Genomic DNA, 21,709 nt, shown 5'->3' on the forward strand with positions numbered 1-21,709 from the left:
GTCACTGATGTAGAATCAGGGTAACTGCTGCCCGCTCCCCGTACATTTGCTGAGCACCTTTAGCTGCCCGCAGTTGAGTGCGCTGAACGAAATCAGCTTTGAAGTGCTGGGCTGAGACTGTGATTGTGCTGCTTTTACTTGAAAGGAGGAAGAAAAGGAGACTATGCTATATTAAGGGAAATTAGGAGCAAACTTCACGGGATTAGTACTTTTTTTTTCCTCCCCAAAATCAAGCCATGCTTTCATAGAAAAGTGATTTTGCATCTCTCCCTCTGGGAAACTTTGCGTGGTGAAGGAAGGGAGCCCAGTGTGATCTCCTCTCTCTCAAACTCTGATCTCACCTCTGAGGGATTTGGTGTTCTGTTTCCCCGCCACGTCTTACACGACATAACACTTAGGTGATTGGAGGATAAAAACCCCAGCACCCCGCCGTGATGCTTAAACTGCCATCGGTACCGCGGGTGCCGAAGCCGTGCCCCGCTGCGGCGCGCATTATGCAATTGTCTAAAAATTACATGTTCCTTCGGGCACGGAAGGCGAGGAGGGATGAGTGAAGCGTTCCTCTCCGAGGGCGTAAGTGGACTGAGTCCCTCCAGCAGCAGCCCCCGGGCCGAGTCCCGAAGCCGGTGTCTCCTCGCCCCCCGCCCCGTCCCGGCTCCCCAGCGCGCGGCCCGCCGCCGCCTCGCGCACCTGGCCGCCAGGTGAGGGCGGGGCCGTGCGCAGGCGCAGGGCCGCCGCCCCCCCTCCCCCCCGCCCCGCGCGCACCTGGCGGCCGCTGAGCGGAAGCCGCAGAGCAGCCCGCCTGGCTTCAGCCTCCTGGCGCTGTGGGCGGCCTCCCGGCCGGGGTGGGAGCGGCGCCGGGTTCTCCCAGTGCCTGCAGCCGGTCGCGCGGGCAGCGCCTTCGCCTTCCTCCCGCCGGACGAGGTGAGTAGGGGAACCGCGGGGCGGGGGCAGCCCGCTGGGCTCAGGAGCCCCCGCGCGGCTCCGCTCCTCCTTGGCGAGGGGCCGCGGCCGGCGGCGGGGCAGCGCCCGGTGCCGCTTCTCCGTTCACCGCCGACCGTCCGGGTGAGCGCGGCGCGGGGCGCAACAGGCGGGAGGGAGTGGTGACGTGAGGGAAAGGTCGTGGGGCGGACGTGGGGCTGGGGCCTGCCCGGGGATCCCCCTCAGAGGCACCCCCTCAGCCACCCTCTCACGCGCACTGCCCCCCCAACACACACACACACACACATGCACCTTCTCGCACGCTCCATGCACAGTGCCCTCAGATCGCACCAAGGCAGCCAGCCCCACAGGGGCCTCGCAGGGACCCGCGGCCAGCGCAGCCCTGCCTGCCCCGCTGTGGGCACACGTGAAACGGGGCGAGGAGCTCAGGCTTGCGGACAAGGGAGCTGCTGCCGCCTGGCAGCTGGGCAAACAGGTCTCCGGGAAGTGCTGGCCACCAGCCGGATGCACTGTCCAAACCAAAAGTATTGACTAAGGGAGGTGTCTCTTGCCACGTACAGATCCCGCCCGAGCATTTGTCCGCAGTACCGCACTGATTTGGTAACAGCACGGTGATGGTTTCATTGTGTAAGTTGCCAGCTTCCTCTGGTGTATTTCATCCTATAAGAAGTGTTTTTAAGTTACTAGATTGTCTCTTTTCTCCATCAGTTTGTTAGTCTTACTTCTAGACAGCAGGCGACAGTACTTAAGAATATTTTCTTGGGTCTGGAGAACTGACAGAAAAAGTGAATTATAACATAGATAACCTTAGTGTCATGGATATTTTTTTTAACTTTGTGTAAAATAAGCTTGTACAAAGAAGTATTTATTAATAAGTTTTTATTGGTTAAATGAAAAATAACTTACTAGAAATATGAATTTTGTGTATGCACCTTAGTAGTTTTACATGTTAGTCTTCTGTTACAAAACAACATCTTTTGTTTAAAAAACTAAAAATTAGATTGATTTATTCAGTCTTGACTAAAGCCAGTGTCATGCTGCTGAGCTGAGCAATGGAGTTAAAGACTGAGACAGAACAGACAACTCACAGGTTTTGGTTTCTTTTTTTAGCTAGATTTGTTCAGTGGCTTGGTCAGTTTGGCATCTTCTACTGTCATCTCAAGGCTTCTCAATAACATAGCAAAGTAAAAAATAAGTTAGTCACAGAGAGCCCAAATTACTATTTTTGTTTCACTGTGGGAAGGAGCAGAAGAGCAGTTTTCCTCATAACTACTATTGCCATTTAACTTTACCCTCTTTTTTGTGTGGGTTAATAGCAGCGGCAGCTTGGGTATCTTGAATTCTGTCAAAAGAGGAACAAGATATAATTGCCCTCTCTGTGACATCTCCTCAAAGTCTGTGGTTCTAAGTGACAATCTGCATTGCTTTGAGACATTCCTATTTGCTTTGCATAAATTTGCTGCCTGGCCTGTCTGTTCCAAGAGCTGATAGCTAGTGCAGGCTTCCCCTTTCTTTGGAATCAATGTACAGAATCGTGTTCATAATATGAATTGCTGGTCAGGTGCCTGCCAGCACCTGATGAGTTTCACCTCCTTATCTGTTCATTTCTGTGCTTATCTCCTAGAAGATTTGAAAGTGCCTCAAGTTTCTAGACTATGAAGTGCTAGACTTTTTCTTGCGTAAAGCATGGTTTTACTCACTTGCTGTCAGTCTTGCTACTGTCTGATTTTTCCTAAGATTCATTGATATCACGTGCTGTAGGAAATAGTTCTGCTTACAAACAGAGAAATCATGTTGCAAAACTACTGACAGTGATTTAGTAATGAAATTCTATAGTCAAATGACTATTTGTTGTTAGGTGAGATTATTCAGCTGTGAATGTTCCTGGAAAAGAATCAGTCAAGTAGGGAGAGGAGGAAAGTGAAGACACCTTTGGGAGATTCTGATCAAGACTAGTTTAGCAGTCACTGACCCAATAAACCTCAGTAAGTCTCAAAAAATCCATGAGGAGACTTGCTTTGCTTTACACTTATCATTTAAACAACTTAAAAGTTTAAGGCCAACTAAGGTGTAAAACTGTGATTTCAAACCCTGCACTTAATACTCAGATGTTTTTGTTATTTTAGAAACATTGCTACAATCAGGAAAACAGAATAAACAAACAAAAAATCCCCTTGGTTATGGTCCAGAGATTATTTTCTGGTGCTTAAGTGAAAATCAAACCCTAATCCTTCTAAGTTAAAACAACACTTTCCGGCTGCTATGGTGCTCGCTTGTCATCATGGCATTTCTAGGGACAGTCTAAAATTATTTTAACAGAGGCTAAACCCAATCTGGCCAAGAAAAAAGGAAGCTGCAGAGCTGAGTGAAATTTAAATTTAAGTTTAGTTCAGTGCATGTTTATAGTCCCAAGGCTATACAAATAAACAATAAATATTTTTTATAATGCATGATTACTGTATACTTTTAATATATTATCTATTGTCACAGGGTACTATCTATCTCTGCCTATCATGTACGCTGCTTTGCTGTAGAAAAATAGTAGCAGTGTTCATATTGAAAGAGATTTTGGAAGCACTTCTATTGTAATACATAGAAGGAAGGTTGGTTGGTTGTTTTAATCTCAAAGAAACCGCTTAAGAAAATAGTTTAAAAGTTGTGTTCTACCTGAGTGTTCTGGGCTGTTGCTGGTCTGAATTTCTTCAGCCTATTGTGTTATCATCCAGTTATAGGTTCTGATTTTTCTGTAAAAATCACCGGGACAGATTACATCCAGTCTTCGCTAGAATAATCTGTGCCCTTGATGTTTCTAAAACTAAGATTCAGGAACTGAATATATTCGGTATTCCTCTTAAAACTTACCTTTTCAGGAGCAGAACCACATTTGCACTGTCTGAGTGTCAAGGAATGTACCCAGGGGAACAGTATCCGGAGTTTGTGAATCTCTATTTCTTTTAAGTATGTGTGTCCTACGTAGGAGTGTATTCAGTAGGATTTCTTAGTGGAACAGATAGGCAAGTGTCTTTTGTTGCAAGTGTAGAGATAGAAACTGGCCATCTGATTTTGTTTCTCCTTTTCACATGAAGCCTTAATCTTTAACTTCTGTACATTTCATTTTATAATTTGTTCCTTTTTTTTTAAGCCAAGTGCTAACATTCTTGTAAACAGTAGCATAATCTGGTAAACTTAAGCAACTGTGTTCATTTTCCCCAAGTTATGAAGTGCTTTTGAATACTCTTGATTGTGTGGAGAGCCTTTGTATTCCATATTCAGCTTAACCTGTATGAAACATTCACTGCAAGTTGGACATTTCTTAGTCTGTCACAAGAGGTGGCAATGAAAGTAGATGTTCTTCTGGGACGTGCTTCTAAGAAGTGGAAATGGTTTTGTTCAATTATTTATTTTATTTGTTTTTTTCTGGTAGAAAAATCTCAATTTCCATGGTGGTAGAAGACTAGAGCATCACTTACCAAAACGACTATTTCAGTAGATAATGTTTTAGTAGTATCTATGTTGGTATTCATGCAAATAAAACAAAAAGCCCTGTCTAGAATTTTAAATCCAGAAATAGCAGTGGTGAAAGTAGCACTTCTCACAGGTAAAGTATCCCAACATGTGTAATCATGTATCTTTGGCAGACTTTTTCTAATTTGGTAAGAACAGTTGATCATGAGTGTCAGGTCTTTTTTTTTTCTTTTTCGTAAAGAATTTGTTCAGTGTATCTATTCACGCACCCACTTTCTGATTAAGGTAACATTAAGGTCTTGATGAAGGGACTGTATACTTAGAAAAGCTTCTTAATAAGATTGTGATTCTGGAGTTACAGAAAAAATTAGATTAAGGGTCAAGCAAAGTTGTGTAGTTAAATAGTTGAGATTAGAATCATTGTTAAGGTTATTTTTCTCCTATTTTTCTCATTTTAATTATTTTTCTCAAGTATTTTTTATTTTGTATATATTTTATTTTATGTTCCATAAGCAACATTCTCAGGAAACATTATAACCCTATTTATCATTCAGATAAAAGAAAAGTCAATTTAAAAAGTTTTATTTGAAAAACTCAGATCAAGTATATTGTTGATACTCACCCCAAGAAATTTCTCCTACTGGCATGGTCTGAAAGAATTTCTCCTCCTTTGGGTTATCTTGACATTTTAATGTGGTTTGTTTTTTTTTTTTAAATGGTTGTATACAGTGTTGTTCAGACCAAGCTAACAAAAAGACAGAGTTGTCTACATGTTGGCTACTGTAGTGAGGCTTTCTGGTAAGCCAGAGTTTTTGCAGACAGTCTGACATCAGAGTTAGTGGGTGGCATAATGTAACATAGACTGTGTATTGAATTCACACGCTGTCCATGTGATGTTGTTTGAAGTAGTGTGGCAGCTGCTTTTTGGCACTTCTTAGAAGACTTGTAGTACATACTAGTTTTCTGGTTATTTTCTTCTTAAAAAAAAAAATAAATCCTAAAATCCAACTTCTGATGTTTAGGGCTAGTTCTTTCAAAGTGCTGTAAGAATACAGACTACTATTAGTGAAAATAACACTAATGAATAGAAGATTAAACACTTTACTAAACAGGCACCTCAGGGAGTTTAATCATGCCACATATTTCTTCAGCATGTCCTGGAGGATGGAACAGTAGCTTGGTCTGTGCTTACCGACATTGCTATGCCATAAAAATGTGAGGCATTTGTGGGGAATAAAGATTGTATTTCTGACTACAAAATTATCCTGGTAAAAACCCTAAGGAAGATACAGCTTTCAAGACAAAAGTTCTCTGGACAATGTAGTCTGTGTTCTGGAAACTGCTACTATTTTGTGAGACAAAGAGCTCTTCTCTTATTGTAAGCAATAGCCCTATAAGGTATTTTGTCAAGAAAACTGCACTCAGCAATTGTCTACATCAGAGAGTTTGCTGTATGTTTGTGGCAAATGAGCCCATGTTTGTCTGCTTCACTTCTGCTGCACATACTATCCCAAGGCTATCATTGGATCCTTTCTTTAAAAAAAGAAATATCACTTGCATTTATTTGCATGTACAGCATGTTGCTATGTATGCTACTGGAGTGTACAAATCTGCATCGGAAGGGTTAAGTTGTGTTACTCTGCTTGCACAATCCACTTAACTCGGGTGAGCTGTCTTTTCCTTTCTAGGGACAGACACGTTTCACCTGTGTGTTATGGCAGCCTACCTAGTTCAACCTGAGCAGCCTTGTATCTAATACAAGAGAATACGTTCTTAAAGACAAGTCAAAGTGTATGCAGATAAAAGTTAATAAAGTTACATAGGAAACCAAATGCTAAATGAATTGCTCTGTGTTCTTGGTTGCTCATTATGTCTGCTTATTATACTCTTTAATGACTTATTTATCTGAAGACAGATGTATGCAAAACACAGGTAGCATCAAAGCCAGCAGCAGCAAAAGTCTGAATTATGTGCTAAAAATCTATGGAAGAAATATTTGGTATTTTCTAGTCCATTTCTCTATTTTGATGCTGGAGACAAGCCAAATTTCATGTAGAAAATATGAAACTAGAAAAAAAAATGACATAGTGAGCTTAGCATAAGTAAATTTTGCTGCGTTAATTGAAATGTTGAAGATGGACAATGGAAATCTGACGACTGCAACTTTAATTCTCTAAAGTAATTGTTAAATTAGTTAAAAAATTTCTCTTGTACTAAGGCACATAACAGATATGTAGCCATACCATGTAATTTTTCTACCCTTTCTGAGTTGTCTCATGCCAGCTCATTAAAACAAAAAGAGACAGTTGTAAATATTTGACTCAAATACTGATTAAGTTCTCAAATTTAAGCATAATTTCGGCATAAAGCAGTCAATGTTGCTATATAGAATTAACTGCAATCTCTCTTTTCGTGACATATCTTATACCATTATCTTCATTAATGCTTAACCTTTCTCTTGTCATAGACAAATTTAAGTCTCTATAACAAGTGGAAGAGGCCTAGAGCAAGTTGGAAAGCATTGTTGCTTTTTTAGTGTTGTAAAAGAAATTTGAGGGCAACAATGTTTGGAAATAAATCAACCAGCGCTAATGACCCCCTCCCAGGGTGTTTGCCTGATTGACTATGCCTAATGCCTGCTTGTGAGATAAAGAAGTTGCCAGACCTCCCTTATAATGTTAAGTACCTCAAATATAAAAAAAAATGTGTTTTCTTTTTTCTGTTTGAGGAAGATGAATTTATATAGCTTATTGATTCCGAAGCTTTAAGATTTACTAATATCATACGTGCTTGTGCATGGTGCATTGAGGAACAGTAACATGATTTTCTATTTTACGGTGTTACGAAAATGTTCCTGGTTAACAGGCTGCAGAGGCTGTTAGACTCAGGCAGAGCCCTTGCAGATTTAGCAATGGTAGTTTTATAAGTTACAGTCTTCTTGCTGGGTGCTGATCTGTACATATGCTTAGTGGTTTACATAGTGTATTGCATTTACATGGCAAGGCTGGGAGGTGGGGATGACTGCAGGGGTGGCTTCTGTGAGAAGCGGCCAGGGATTGTCCCTGTGCTGGACACAGCTGGTTCCAGTCAGCTCTAAAACAGGCCCACTGCTGGCCAAAGCTGAGCCACCCAGCGTAGCAGGTGGTGCCTCTGATAAAATATTTAAGAAAGGGTAAAAAATGCTGCTCAGCAGCTGTGAGAGAGAGAGTGAGAAAAATGTGAAACAGGCCTGCAGACACCAAGGTCAGTGAAGAAGGAGGGAAAGCACCAGAGCAGATATTCCCCTGCAGCCCATGAAGAAGACTATGGTGAAGTAGGTTGTCCTGCTGCAGCCCATGGAGAAGATGACAGTGAAGAAGGTATTTCTCTGCAGCCCATGGAGGACCACACTGGAGCAGATATCCACACTGCAGCCTGTGATATGCCAGGCAAGAGATATGCCCTGAAGGAAGCTGAAGCACATGCAGAGCCCGTGCAAGAGCAAGATCGTGGCAGGAACTGCGACCTGTATATGACCCATGCTGGAGCAGTTTTTGCTGAAGTACTGTACCCTGTAGAGAGGACCCATGTTGGAGCAGGGGAAAAGTGTGAAGAGGAAGGAGCAGCAGAAATAAAGTGTTACAAGCCGACCACAACCCTCATTCTCTGTACCCTCTACACCACTTGGGAGAAAGGAGATAGAAGAGTTGGGAATAAAGGAGTGAAGTTGAGCCTGGGGAGGTGGTTTTCGTTTTGTCTTTGCTTCTCACCGTATTACTCCAATTGGCAATAAAGTAAATTCATCATCCTCAAGTCTGGTTTCTCTGCTTTTTTCTCTTACTCAATCAGTAAGTGATCATGCTGTCCTTATCTTGGCCCATGTGCTTTTCCATCTTATTTTCTCCCAGCTGTCATGTTGAAGAGGGGAAATGAGAGTGGCTGGGTGGGTGTCTGGCAGCCAGTCAAGATCAACTCACCAGACACTGTAAGAAAACAAGGTGTTTTTTAAGCTGGCAATTTGGTAAATTGGTTGCAATCCTTTCACTAGGAAAGAAAGTTTTTATTCTTAGTCTTTCAGCGTGTAAGTATTGGTATTGTAATGAAATTTTTTTAGCACTAAAGAAAAATGGGAAAATAATGTGTACAACAGAAGTGGACTGGATTTTTTCATAGGTTTTCTTGGAAATTTTGTGAGTCTTATGAAGGACATTTTTGGTGTATTTTAGTATTTATATGGCAGTGATGTAATGAGCTTCCCCTCTGCATTCCTATAACAATAGCTCTATGGTAAAACTACTGTGGTTTGAATGTATGGATTTATTAAAAAAAGCTGACGTAAGCTTTGAAATATATTCTAATGTGAACAAGTCCGTATACTTAACTTATCCTGCAAATTCTTGAAAGAAACCAGGTGAGGGGGTTTTTTTTTGTGTGTTTTCTGCAGGTTGTATCTCTTCTCGAGTCTATGTTATTCCAATTATGAAATGCAGAATCTTTTTGTATTTCAAAGGATGAAATAGAAAAGTAGGTTTTGCAGTTCTGTGGTCAGTAGTTAGCAAGTGGGAATTAACTGTGGCTTTTATTTAGATGCTGCTTATTTCTTTTCTCAGTTCGCATACATGCAACTTACACAAAAATAAAGCTGTGTTTTGAATTCAGATTGGTTGCTATTTTTCCTATTCTTGTAAACTGCCAATTTTGCAGAGAGAATTTAATTCAAATTACTTGGATTCTGGAAGTTCTCAAATGTTTTTCATAGTTCCTCATCTTTGAAAGCCTATGAATAATTGCTTGTCTGTGAAAAAAAAAATGATGGCAGAGTTCCTGAAAGAGGAGAGCTCTTTGACATGCTCTCTTGATGAGTTGCAGCAGTACATGCCAGAAAATGCAGTACAAATGAATGAAAAAATATACAGAACGATTACTTGATCCTCAGGCTAAACTAACCTACTCCAAATTACCTGTATTAAATCTACATTGAACATGTATACTAGATAAGTAAATTAATCTAAAAATTTCTCACTTGGAAGTCTGAGTATTTAAGTCTAATCTTGAAATGGAATTTAAAAAAAAAAAAATTGGAAATTTCCAAATTGTTGAAATAAGTTGATCAAGAAGTCCTTCCTCTCTTTGTAGTTCACTTTTTATGTGGGTCTTTCTTATGCACAACTTGAACTTAGTGCATTGATTCCATCTATTTTCCTTCTATCTCATCATTGAACTAAGCCTCCCTGTTTTTAGAAGACTTAAAGCAACACTTTCCTCTAATTTTAAACAACTTAATTTTCAAGATTTGCAAGAAAATTCATGTGAAGTAATTTTGTGTAGAAATAGTGGTTTATTCTTAGTGGTGTGCCTGCTTTCTGGTTCTTTTATTTGAAGTGTATTTAAAAAAAAACCACAAACCAACACAAAAACCAGGGAAAGTGCATTTTGGGTATCTTATAGATAGGTGACCTGTCTTTAAGTGATGGACACATAATGCTTGACAGTTGGGAGTTGTGAATTAATTCCTGCCTATTAATTTCTTGTGGGTTTACATTGTCAAATATGAGAGATGTCTAAATTTATACTTTTTGTTTTAATTTACAGGTGTTATAATTTGAAGAAATGCAGTGACGTATTTGAAGAGCATCATTCACAGAAACTTTCGTCTTGTAATAAATTTTTAAACCCAGAATGGCTCTGACAAAAACACCTAAAGTCTTCAAGAAATTAGTTTTTCACTGGAAACTTTGGAAGTTTAGCATTATTGTGTTTGTCTTTCTGGTATTTTTATTTTTATTACAAAGAGAAGTGGGTGTTCAAGATTTTAAAGATGAAGCAGGGATTGAGCCAGTTGTTAGAAAGAAAAGTCATGTATTAGGTCTCATGTTAAATGCTATGAACAATATGAAAGATGCAAGGCCAAAAATGCAGATAAAAGCACCTGTTAGGCAAACTAAGTTTCCTGGAGAGAGACACTGTTTGCCAGGACACTATACTGCAGTGGAACTAAAACCCTTTCTAGATCGACCCCTTCAAGATCCTAATGCTCCTGGTGCTTCTGGTAAAGCATTTAAAACCATCAATTTAAATTCAGAGGAACAGAAAGAAAAACAGCGTGGAGAAGAAAAACACTGTTTTAATGCATTTGCAAGTGATAGGATTTCTTTACACCGAGATCTTGGACCAGACACTCGACCTCCTGAGTATGTTGAAATGTTTATGTCCTCATAGTTGAAAAACTTGTCAGAAATGCAGACTGCAAAGTGATTTCAGTTCAGCATTAGGTGATAGTTTAGGAAAGTCTCCTAGCTATATATAATGATTGACTGTACGTAATGATCCACAGTGCCAAAGCCAAGAATGTTAGAAAGCCTCGCTTCTTTCATACTTTTGAATTCAAGCTAACCATATTTAAATAAGATTTTCTGCCTTTGCCTTTAAGCTATAATTTCTAAGTGACTTTCTGGAAGCCTGCTAAGTTTTACTTAGAAGAAAACTAAAAATGTGGTTTAAACTTTTTTCTATTTAAACACCATCTTACCTCCCCCTTTTTTCTCTTTTTTTTTTTTTTTTTTTTTAGTGTTCAGTGTTAATAAAACCACCAGCAGAATGTAATAAATTAGGAATTGTAAACTGTTGAACAAGTCAATGGAACATCTCATCAATCTTGCATTATTGAGAAATTTTATTAATGAAGACTGTAGGACTTGGGTAGAGGGGCTTTTGGTCATGAGCAATCTCTCTTAGCGTCAGATTATATGTTCCCAGCTATCTGTGTCAGAAGTGACTAACCTCACTGAGCTGCTGCTGATAGTATGAGTATCACGTTACATGTGGTGCAGTTCCCAATAACCTTTGCTAGAGCATAACTGGTGAGTTTTTGCCTGTGTATTTTGTGAGGCAATGGCTGTGATAATTACCCTGGGGAGCCTTCCAGTCTCTAAAGTTGACAGGTAATAAACAGTAAATGTGCAGTTTATGAATACGGAAGTGTTGTCATCTTGACTTGCAATTGAATTTAAAGTTCTGTTCAGAATACATAAATCTGGAAAAACTGTGGTTTTAAAATTGCTTCCCCTGAATGGGATATGCTGCCCTGTTCTTTATTCAAAAACAAAATTTTGAAGTTATGAATTAGATTTGGTCTATTTTTCCTTGAAAAGTCTGCATTCTTCTAATAAATAGTCGTCTTTGTATTTTTGTATTTCAACAGTAATGGTGACTTATAGTCTGATTTTGCAGCTCAGTATCTGCTGATTTCAATATAATAACATGGTACTGAAATGTACTCAAATGTTTGTGAGGCAGAAGCAGAACTGAGTCAGTTGTTCAAGTGGAATTCTTATTCACCATATTTTTAAAAAAATATTTTGTACAGCTTCTTCAGTTGGACCACCTGCCTTTGCACTCCAAAACTGGGATGGGAAGTGGAGAAGCCGAAATATTTAATGTCCATGCTTATAAAGCTTTGTACTAGAAAGAATAGGCTTTCTTTTAAGAGTTTGCATCAAAACTTTTTGTCCATGTTGTAACACTTGTAACGCTTTCTAATCTGTAGATGTATTGAACAAAAGTTTAAACGTTGCCCACCATTGCCAACTACAAGTATTATAATAGTTTTTCATAATGAAGCATGGTCCACTCTGCTCAGAACTGTTCACAGTGTGATGTATACGTCTCCTGCCATACTGCTAAAGGAGATTATTTTGGTGGATGATGCCAGTGTAGATGGTAAGAAGACTTTCTATTTTCTCTTGATTTTTTTTTTTTTTTAAAGACATGTTAGGATTACAGATTGGTTAATACCATTAATGTGTAAAATGATATTCTAATTGGGTTTGTTCCTTTCTTTTTCTTTAAAATATAAAATAGTTCCACCCTATCTTTTTTTCATAAGGTAGTTAAATATGAAATTCTTGTCCTCTAAAAGGTTTTTAAACCCCATTTCTGATTATTCTAATTCTAGTGCTGCTTAAACTGCATAACCGGTTGCATGACAAGTAGCTCAGTAATTTGTGCTTCAAACCAATTACAGTTTATAGAACAAAGTATCCAAGAATAAATCGGCTAATGCTTGTATCAGTTTGCATTTTATCATAGTGATTGTCTTTATGCAAATTAACTTCATTAATATGAAAGGAAATGTCTTTCCTAGAAAGTAAAATTATTTTATGGAAAAATAATCTTCAGTCCTCAAGCTGACTGCCAAAAATAATTGAATGTATACTGTGTGTGATCACAAATGCAAGTTCAAAAAACTTTATATGCATAACTTAACATGAACATGTCTATACTTACATGCTTATATTAATGTATTTACACTTTTTGCAAGTCTGTATTTGGTATACTGACACACTTGGATTTGAATTATGTTTAGTAGTACAGTGTGATACTAAGGATGGGCAGAGGAAGGAAGATGATGTGGGATGTTTAATGAAGGATGTGGGGTTGTTTCCCAAATTTTGCACATTTAAAGAGTTTTGTATAACTTCTGTTGCTGTTGTAAATATTGTAGCCTTTGAAAACTCTGTGTAAAATGTGCCATCGTTATGGGGAAAATTTGCATGTTGTGCAGATAACTTGAGTAAGTAGGTATGTGATCTGTTTGCTCTGAAAATGGATTTTGAATTGATATTCAAACTGTTAATACTGCAAAAGAGATGTACCAGCACATGTCCTTTCTCTTTTAGAACACTTTTGGTATTCCATCCCCTGCTCTCTGCTAGTCACCTCTTCCTACACCCCCCTACCCACCAAAACTCAGCCCCTAAAAATAATGTTCAACAGTCAAGAATTGTTTACGGCTTTGATGTTGAGGTCATTCTTGGGGTTAGTGTGAATTGTTAATCCTGTTAGTTTAGTAATGTAACATTTTAGGCAGTGACATGTATATACACCGACTATGCTGAAATTTATTTCTCTTTCTAGAATACTTGCATGATAAACTAGACGAATATGTGAAACAATTTCAGATAGTTAAAGTAGTCCGTCAAAAAGAAAGAAAAGGTCTAATCACTGCACGGTTGTTGGGAGCTTCAGTAGCAACAGGAGAGACCCTTACCTTTCTGGATGCTCATTGTAAGTGTAACCTATAACTATATCAGATCTGGTTTATAATGCTGTTGTCTTTGATTTAATATTGCAGATTTTTTCATGAATTATGAACATTAGCAATGTATCATCTTTCCTATTGCTATTTTGTATTATTGAAAGTGTAACTAGCAATGTTATTTAAGAGCAGTGCATATTGGCTTGCTGTGGGCATGTTTAAATATTCCCTGTGTACTACTTTATATCCAAGTAAAAATTCAGTGCTTGTTCCTATTTTCTCTGTAGGTGAATGCTTTTATGGATGGTTAGAGCCGTTATTGGCAAGAATAGCTGAGAACCCTGTTGCTGTTGTAAGCCCTGATATTGCTTCTATAGATCTCAATACTTTTGAATTCAGTAAACCATCTCCTTATGGGCATAGCCACAACAGAGGAAACTTTGATTGGAGTTTGTCGTTTGGATGGGAGTCTCTTCCTAAACATGAAAATAAAAGAAGAAAAGATGAAACTTATCCAATTAGGTAAACATAATTGGAATAATATTTTAAATCCTTTAGTTGGCATGTTTTTTTCATTATAAGTAGCAGTTTGTAAATGAACCCATTCTTTAGATCAGCATGATCAGAAGTTTTAGCATCTTAGATGATTTTTGTAATGCTTTCTTTAAGAACTACATTGTAAATTTTAAAGCTTTCATAAAAATATAGCCTCCTTAAGACAGTAATTGCTCTGCATTACCTTTTTTCTACATATACTAGGAACATAATAAGCAGTTTCTATATATATATTTTTTTTTCATTGTGGGGGAGGGAAAAAGGAGGATTATAAACAGTTCTTTTCAGAGACAGTACCACAGATTGTGGGTCCTCATTCATCATCATTGAAAGGATGACAACAAAGGTTCAGAGCACCAAAATACTAGACTATTACAGTAGTGCATTTGATGATAATTGTATGTACTTTGGCCTCAGACAGGTTACTGGTTTAGAGGAGTAATAACTTTGCTTGATATCTGTCATACAGGGAAAATATGTTATTTTTCCTGATGCCGTCTTTTATACCAGCAGTCATTAGTCTAAACCAGTTGTTAATAAGTGACAATAAAACTGTCAAATGAGACTCAATGTGGGCAGATTTAATTACTTGAAGTATTATCTATGCCAGGAAAATGTATCAATGTAGCGAAACACTGACAAATGCATGGAGACTTCCTAGAACAGTTAACGACATTTTTACATCTATATTTTAAAAAAACCCTACCTATTTTGATCCTGTGTTCCTCAATAAATTTCTCTTTTTGCAGAACACCTACTTTTGCTGGAGGTCTCTTTTCAATATCAAAAGACTACTTTGAACACATTGGAAGCTATGATGAAGAAATGGAAATATGGGGAGGTGAAAATATAGAAATGTCTTTCAGAGTAAGTTTAGCTACTTAATTAGCAGTGGTCTCTATACTGACAGTGTACAGGATTTTTGAGGACAAATTAGTACTAGATCTTGACTTCTCTGCTGAATCAGCCAATTAGGACATGGAAAATTAGTTACTACTGACCTATGAAATAAACTACAAACATGCACGCGGAACTAATTTATTTTTTTTTTAAAATGTATTTAGGGTTGATAGATGAAATGTACATTTTCAGAGTTTACCTGATTAGGAAATTCACTTATGGTATGCCTGATATATAGACTCTTGCTGGTAGTTTGGTTTTTTTTCTGGTGAACAATAATGTTGCTGAATTTTTTTCCACCCCCTTAATTCTAATTGCAGCACACTTACACAAAAAATGTTATTATTAGGTATGGCAATGTGGTGGACAGTTGGAGATCATGCCTTGCTCTGTTGTTGGCCATGTCTTTCGCAGCAAGAGTCCCCATACTTTCCCAAAAGGTACTCAAGTAATCACACGTAATCAAGTCCGCCTTGCAGAAGTCTGGATGGATGAATATAAAGAAATATTTTACCGAAGAAACACAGAGGCAGCAAAAATTGTGAAACAAGTAGGTGGTGGTGGTGGTATTAGAAATCACGCTTGCTGCATTGAAAGTTTTGGTGAGCAAAAGTTATTTATTGAAAAAGTACGTAAGGTTTCTAGATATTTTAATGGAAAGACAGAGTTCAGTTTGCTTAATGCTGTATCCCCAACAAACATGAGAAACTTAAGTGTTTGGGTGATGATAGTGTTTTATGTGGTGGGTTTTTTTGATTGGTAGGATTTTTTCACACATTCTCTAAAATCCTGGGTTATTTGCATCAAATGGCTACCAGAGCTACCAGAAGAGCATATGAAAAACTACTGAGCACACAAAATGCAAACTAACTTGGAGTGAGAAACATGATGTCTCATTAGTCTCAAGTTGCTTAGTATTTTTACTTAAAAAGCAGGTTTTATTGTTCTTCATCTGCAGAATAAAACTTATTCAGGAGGTTTGGGTGTCAGTTTTTTTGGTGGTTTTTTTCTTTTTTCTGTAACTTTGGTCTTTTACTAGCTGGAATCTAGAGTTTTCTTCAAGAAGATATTTTTTGTCCCTTTGTATGATAAATTTTTGTGAATATTGTATCACTAAGTGTTAGATTTCCTAAGCATGTTTAGCAGCTAGACAACTGAATTTTGTCTGGGAGATTCTGTATTGTACTGACTACTATGCTAATTATTTAATCAATCCAATTCATTATTTCAGCTTACTCGTTTTAGTGAGATCAGTTAGCTTTATAGCTGTCGTCAGTATGGTCTTGTTTGTACTTTCCCACTTCATGGCACTCTTAAAACCCTCTTGGGACTAAGGCCGTTTCTGTTCTTTCCATGTTGCAATGTATTTTTCTTGTACATGCTTTGAAATGCTGCAGGCAGGATGTCAGTGGTGTTATGATCCTGAAAAACAAACAGCAGTGACCATAGTAGTATGGTATTATAATCAACAAATGAGGTTTAAACCATAATTAATGCTACAATACAGAATATCATAGATTTATATGTACAAATTTGATATTAGTAATGTTTAGTATATTCCTTTTCCATCCTTCTTTACTTCCCTTCCTCTAACAGAAAACATTTGGAGACATCTCAAAAAGACTTGATTTAAGGCAGCGTCTGCAGTGTAAAAATTTTACGTGGTATCTCAGTAATGTTTATCCAGAAGCATATGTGCCAGACCTGAATCCTTTGTTTTCTGGATATGTAAGTTTGATTATTTTCTATAGTCTTCCATAATCCAGGAAGTTCGCTAATCTTTTGTGCTACCTTAGCCAGAGCATTTACGTTTCAGGTATCATTAATAGCTCAAGGGGTTTCTGTCACTACTCTGGACAAAGAATCTTCTGCGTACCTTGCTATTGGAGTATTTTATAGCTTTGTCAATGGTGATACAAAATTTAACCAAAGCTTCTTGATAGCTAACAGTATCCTTGCTTAATGGGATCTTGCAATCTGCTAAGATAAGCAACAGTCTGCCTGTCACAAACAGTTAAAATGACACAAAAGTACTAAGCTAGAGGTTAGAGATTTCCTCAATTATCAAGGCAAATTTTGCTTTATATAGTAAGAAGTCTGAAAGAATTTTTAGTTCATGTTGACAAGGAAAACTGGACAGCTGTTTGCTTCTCAGATTTAGGATGAGGAAAACGTGTGTTTGTACACAAATTTTTTTAAAGACTGTTGCTTTTCCTCTGCCAAATAATTTCTTAGACATTGCATTACTAAAACCAACAAAATATTAAACAACTAGTAACTCTTAGCTTGAGGAGAATGTGAATGTTCAGCTATGTTTGGCACTTCCCCTTCCTCCAATTTTGAATATTTTATGTGTATCTGTTCAACTTGTAATTTGAATAACAGTAACCTTGTATACCAGTAGCCTGATAATTCACAGTGTGGCTGTAGTCAACTATAACATAGTTGCTAGGCTTTTGGTTAGAAAATATTAACTCTGAGAGACCAGGACTTTTAGATTTGAGCATAGCAGAAAGTAAAAAATAACTAACAGCTGTAATTGTTGTTAAGCCAAAGGTTAGTTTTGTATGCTAGTGAAACAGTTTAATTATTTGTCATCCCCACTGAGCTTCCTTATTTTATTTTTTTTCTGATAACACTTTTTCTTTAGTTAAAAAACATAGGTAACCGCATGTGTCTGGATGTTGGTGAAAATAACCACGGTGGCAAACCATTGATTATGTATTCTTGTCATGGACTTGGAGGAAATCAGGTAAAATATTTGATACCTGATTTTTATGATCTGTTCAGCTGATCATAAAACACAACATATTAAAGTTTTTCATTTATTTCAGAGAAATGGACTCATTTTTAATATGCAACTTTTCTCTCTTTTTTTAGTTAATTCCTATATATGTTTTTCAAGGAAAATGTCATACTGCTCTTCATGTTGTGTCCCACTTCTAACATTTTATGTTCAGCGTATGGATTCAGATTTTTAACGCAATTGAACTGCTTCATTTGATCTCTCCTTTCCATGCAAAACTTACCCTTACTACTTTCTTGTAAGTGTTGTTTTCTTAATTCTTCCTTCCCTTATGCTTCCTCCTATTGCTTCTTTCTCTGCCACCAGGACTCGCACTGTCAAGGAAGATGTTGGTGGGAATCCGGCCAATGGGAGACCAAGTGGCCAGGCCTGAGCCACCTTCCCTATCATGCTTGCAGCCTCATAGTGTGAGGTCAAAGTGGTCTATCCTGTACTGGCTAATGCAAATGAATAATATGGTTGAATTTGTCCAAGCAAAGCTCTCTCTGAGGCATAGGTCTTGGGGGCAGCAATGGTGCTCTGTTTCTTGTACAATATGACTTGCAATAGGTGTCAGATACTGAATCCTTCAGGCACTACTGTAATACTAATAAAAGGAACATCTCCTTCCCTGCCCAGAAATAAACACTTCTGTGTTGCCTTAGAGAGTTATTTGGGGAATAAGGTTTATTAACTGTAGATCCTTAATAATAAAGGTCAAGAAAGGTTTAAAAGTTATTGTTAGAATATAGTTCTAATTTTTCTTTTTTAAAATAAAATCTTCAATCTTAAAAGCCATTCATTGATGGCACTGTGAAAACTCAGACACGTGATCCTAGTTAGTTGATGCTTTCCTAATCAATCGTTGTGGGAAATGGAATACTTCCTAGATTAACAACTACCCTATTACGTTAGCTTCTTGCAGTATTGAACTTTTTTTTTTTCCCCCCGTTGTGGATTAATACTATATTAGCCTTTTTGCATTGTCACAGTCATTAATGCCAGAACACTGTACCAAGACATTGTGTCAAGAGATCTGCTGTCATCTGTCTTTCTAAGTTATCTTGGACTGTACTAAAATTCTATGCTTTCCAAGTTGCGTTTTATGTTTTTCCTTCTGCTGTAAAGTAACAGTCTGAATCCCTTTAAATGCCAGCCTTCATAGAATTTTAATACAGGTTGTGCTGGTAATGCTTGAGAGATGTGCATATTTGCTTACTTAACCCTTCACATTACAACTGAAAACAGAGTAATGTATTATGTTCTTTACCAGACCTTAGGCTGAAATTTTCCATGCTACCTGTCATCTTTGTCCATGTGTTTGAGGTAGGAGAACGGAGTGGAAGAGAGAACCTAGTTTTCAGAGTTGCACTTCAGTTGTTTATCATTATTCCTTCCAGAATATTCTGGGGCTGGAAATATGTCTGTTGCAACTCAATATCCAAAATTAATGAAGTTTTAAACCTAGCTTTCAGGTTGTATTTTCAGGGCTCACAGAGATACTGGAGTTCAAAAGTTAAATCAGAACAGATTAAGTCAGATTAACAGATTTAGAGCAAATTATTATGTCTGGGAGCTAAGTCAATAAGCAGGTCACTCCTCTTGGTACCTATTTCTGGGAGTAATATTGGGCGCAGAGACTTAAGAGTGAGATGCCTGTTTGTCCTCAGTGCTATTCCTAAGGCAGTGAGGAGGCGGAAGCACAGATAGTCGAAAGCCACAGGAAGCTAACTGAGACTGGTCTTAATAGTGAAAGGAAAGATATGGTGAAGAAGGCTGACACATGGAGCCAAGAAACAATGGTAATGGGGCGCAATGATAGGAACTGTGCTGTTTAATGAGGGAGAAAATGAAAAGACCAGGATGGTAGGATAGGACAAGAGGTACAAAAGGAGAGCTGTGTCTGTAACTGTTAGAATTAAGTCCCTGTTAAGACCTGAATTATAGCCTAGGATTCCTGAGCCTTAAGAGTACTCTACTGTCAGGAAACAATGGTAAAATTAACTCACAAAATACATGTTTATATTACTTTTCTAACGGCTATCTCACAAGAGAACATAACAGTATCCTATTAGCATTTATTGTTTAGATCAAGCAGCAAAAGCTGACGTATGACAATCAGTATTGTTCTGTCTGACAAATTTTTGGTTTTGGTTGCTCTAAGAAAAAACAGAATGCATCAACAAAAATTGAATACAAATTTTTAAAATTAAGAAATGCCAAAATTTAGGTTATCCATGCAACTACCTCTTCTCAGTTTGTCTCCTTTAATTATTTATGATTCCTGGGGGAGCAGACAATGAGATCTTGCATCATAATGCATACGCACCAGGTGTCACTTGCAATTTATACTTGCAATATATTAGTATTAAAAAATGCTTTTAGTTTTGTAAACACTTTTAAAGTGTGTATGCTAAAAATCAGACAAAGAATTCGTAGTCTCAAATAGTTGAATAACAAAAGAAATTATTACTTAGTGTATTGGAATTTCAAAGGGTTAATTTAGTTTAATACTCTTGTTTGTATTTATTTATTGAAATTTTAAAAAATTATTTAAATAGTACTTTGAATATTCTGCGCACCATGAAATTCGACATAACATTCAGAAGGAGCTTTGCCTGCATGCTTCTAAAGGACCTGTGCAGCTTCGTGAATGTAACTACAAAGGCCAGAAAACCTTTGCCATTGGAGAAGAGCAATGGCTGCATCAAAAGGTATTTAGACTGTACAGTGAACCGGCATCTTATCAGTGATCTTTTATACGAGTTATTTTTTGATATTCAATAAAAGAAAGAATCCAACAAAATATAACTCTAAAGCCAAAAAGGTGTAAGTCTATTTCTGGGTGCAAAACGTAGATAATTTCAGCTTTTCAGTTACCAGACCAAAACTTGATGATTTCACTATTTTAGATGTATGGTAGAAATGTCACTTATGAAAACAGTTGATATCCTTTAGTCTGTGTGTCTGGGCATCCACCTGGATTTAAATATTTTGTATCTTTTAAAATATTTTTTAAAAATTTCATAACAAAACAAGTTGGCACTTGCATACTACTCACATTCATTTGCTAGCGCCTCTGCCTCTGCGCTACCTGTGTAACCTTACTCTTTTTAACAACAATGAACTTGGGGGAAAACAACAAAGAGTAGGGGGAAATAGCATGCCCACTGTTTGTTCACTGTCTTTTCTTTTTGTTTTTTCTCCATTTTTACCCATTTTAGGATCAAACTCTGTACAGTGCAGCTCTACACATGTGCCTTACAGGAAATGGAGAGCATCCAAGTTTGGCATCCTGTAATCCATCAGACCCCTTCCAGAAGTGGATCTTTGGCCAGAACAATTAAGACTTTATATTTATAGGCCATGAACATTTTATTAAAAGATCCATTCTAAACTGTGATCATATACGTATACTGCATTTTTAAGTGATGCATACTTTATATATGAAATGTTTAAATGTATGTACAAAATGTTTTGTTTCCCTCTTATTTAAGTTGGATATAAAATGTGTCATCAGAGATTCCCTAGGAGTCTGTTATACCAAAGATGATTGAGGTCACAATTAAAAAAAAAAAAAGTTTACAATATTTCTGTGATAAGACTTTATATGTTGACCACTGATTCATGCATCCTGTAGTCCTGTTTCACCTTCGGGACCGTATGTATATTATTTCTCCACATATTTTAAGTACTTCTGAAGACAGACTAGTTTTCTCTGTAGAGTTACAAGAAATTATTGTACACTATCTAAAAAACAAGGTGCTGTATTTGTATTTTTGTTATGCTCAATTGTTTGACTTCATTTATTTTTTTTTAATAATTTACTTTTCTCAGTGAACCTTTCTCAGTATTTTTTAAATTCATTCACTTGAAAAAATTAAATATTTGATCTTCAGGTTAAAGCCAAATAGGCTAGTATGCTGTGCTCAGCTTTTAGCAAGTCAATTCTTTTGTAGAAGAAACAAATAAGTCTCACTGAAATATGTATGTGATTATTTTAATGGAAAATCTGCTTATTCTGATACTAATTTAGCCAAATTTTA

General features: G+C 37.4%; 1 protein-coding gene across 1 annotated transcript; it reads left to right on the forward strand.

The window, feature by feature from the left end:
- Positions 1 to 777: 777 nt before the first annotated feature.
- GALNT3 (polypeptide N-acetylgalactosaminyltransferase 3) lies at positions 778 to 21,504 on the forward strand. Its single transcript, XM_074593592.1, has 11 exons — positions 778 to 924; positions 9,979 to 10,577; positions 11,933 to 12,105; positions 13,303 to 13,452; positions 13,711 to 13,945; positions 14,728 to 14,845; positions 15,228 to 15,428; positions 16,475 to 16,606; positions 17,529 to 17,630; positions 20,225 to 20,377; positions 20,888 to 21,504. The coding sequence occupies exons 2-11, from the start codon at positions 10,066 to 10,068 to the stop codon at positions 21,008 to 21,010; spliced, it is 1,899 nt and encodes a 632-aa protein (XP_074449693.1). The 5' UTR covers positions 778 to 924; positions 9,979 to 10,065; the 3' UTR covers positions 21,011 to 21,504.
- The last annotated feature ends 205 nt before the right edge of the window (positions 21,505 to 21,709 follow it).

Source organism: Larus michahellis, chromosome 7, assembly GCF_964199755.1.
Source record: "Larus michahellis chromosome 7, bLarMic1.1, whole genome shotgun sequence".
Taxonomy (NCBI): Eukaryota; Metazoa; Chordata; class Aves; order Charadriiformes; family Laridae; genus Larus; species Larus michahellis.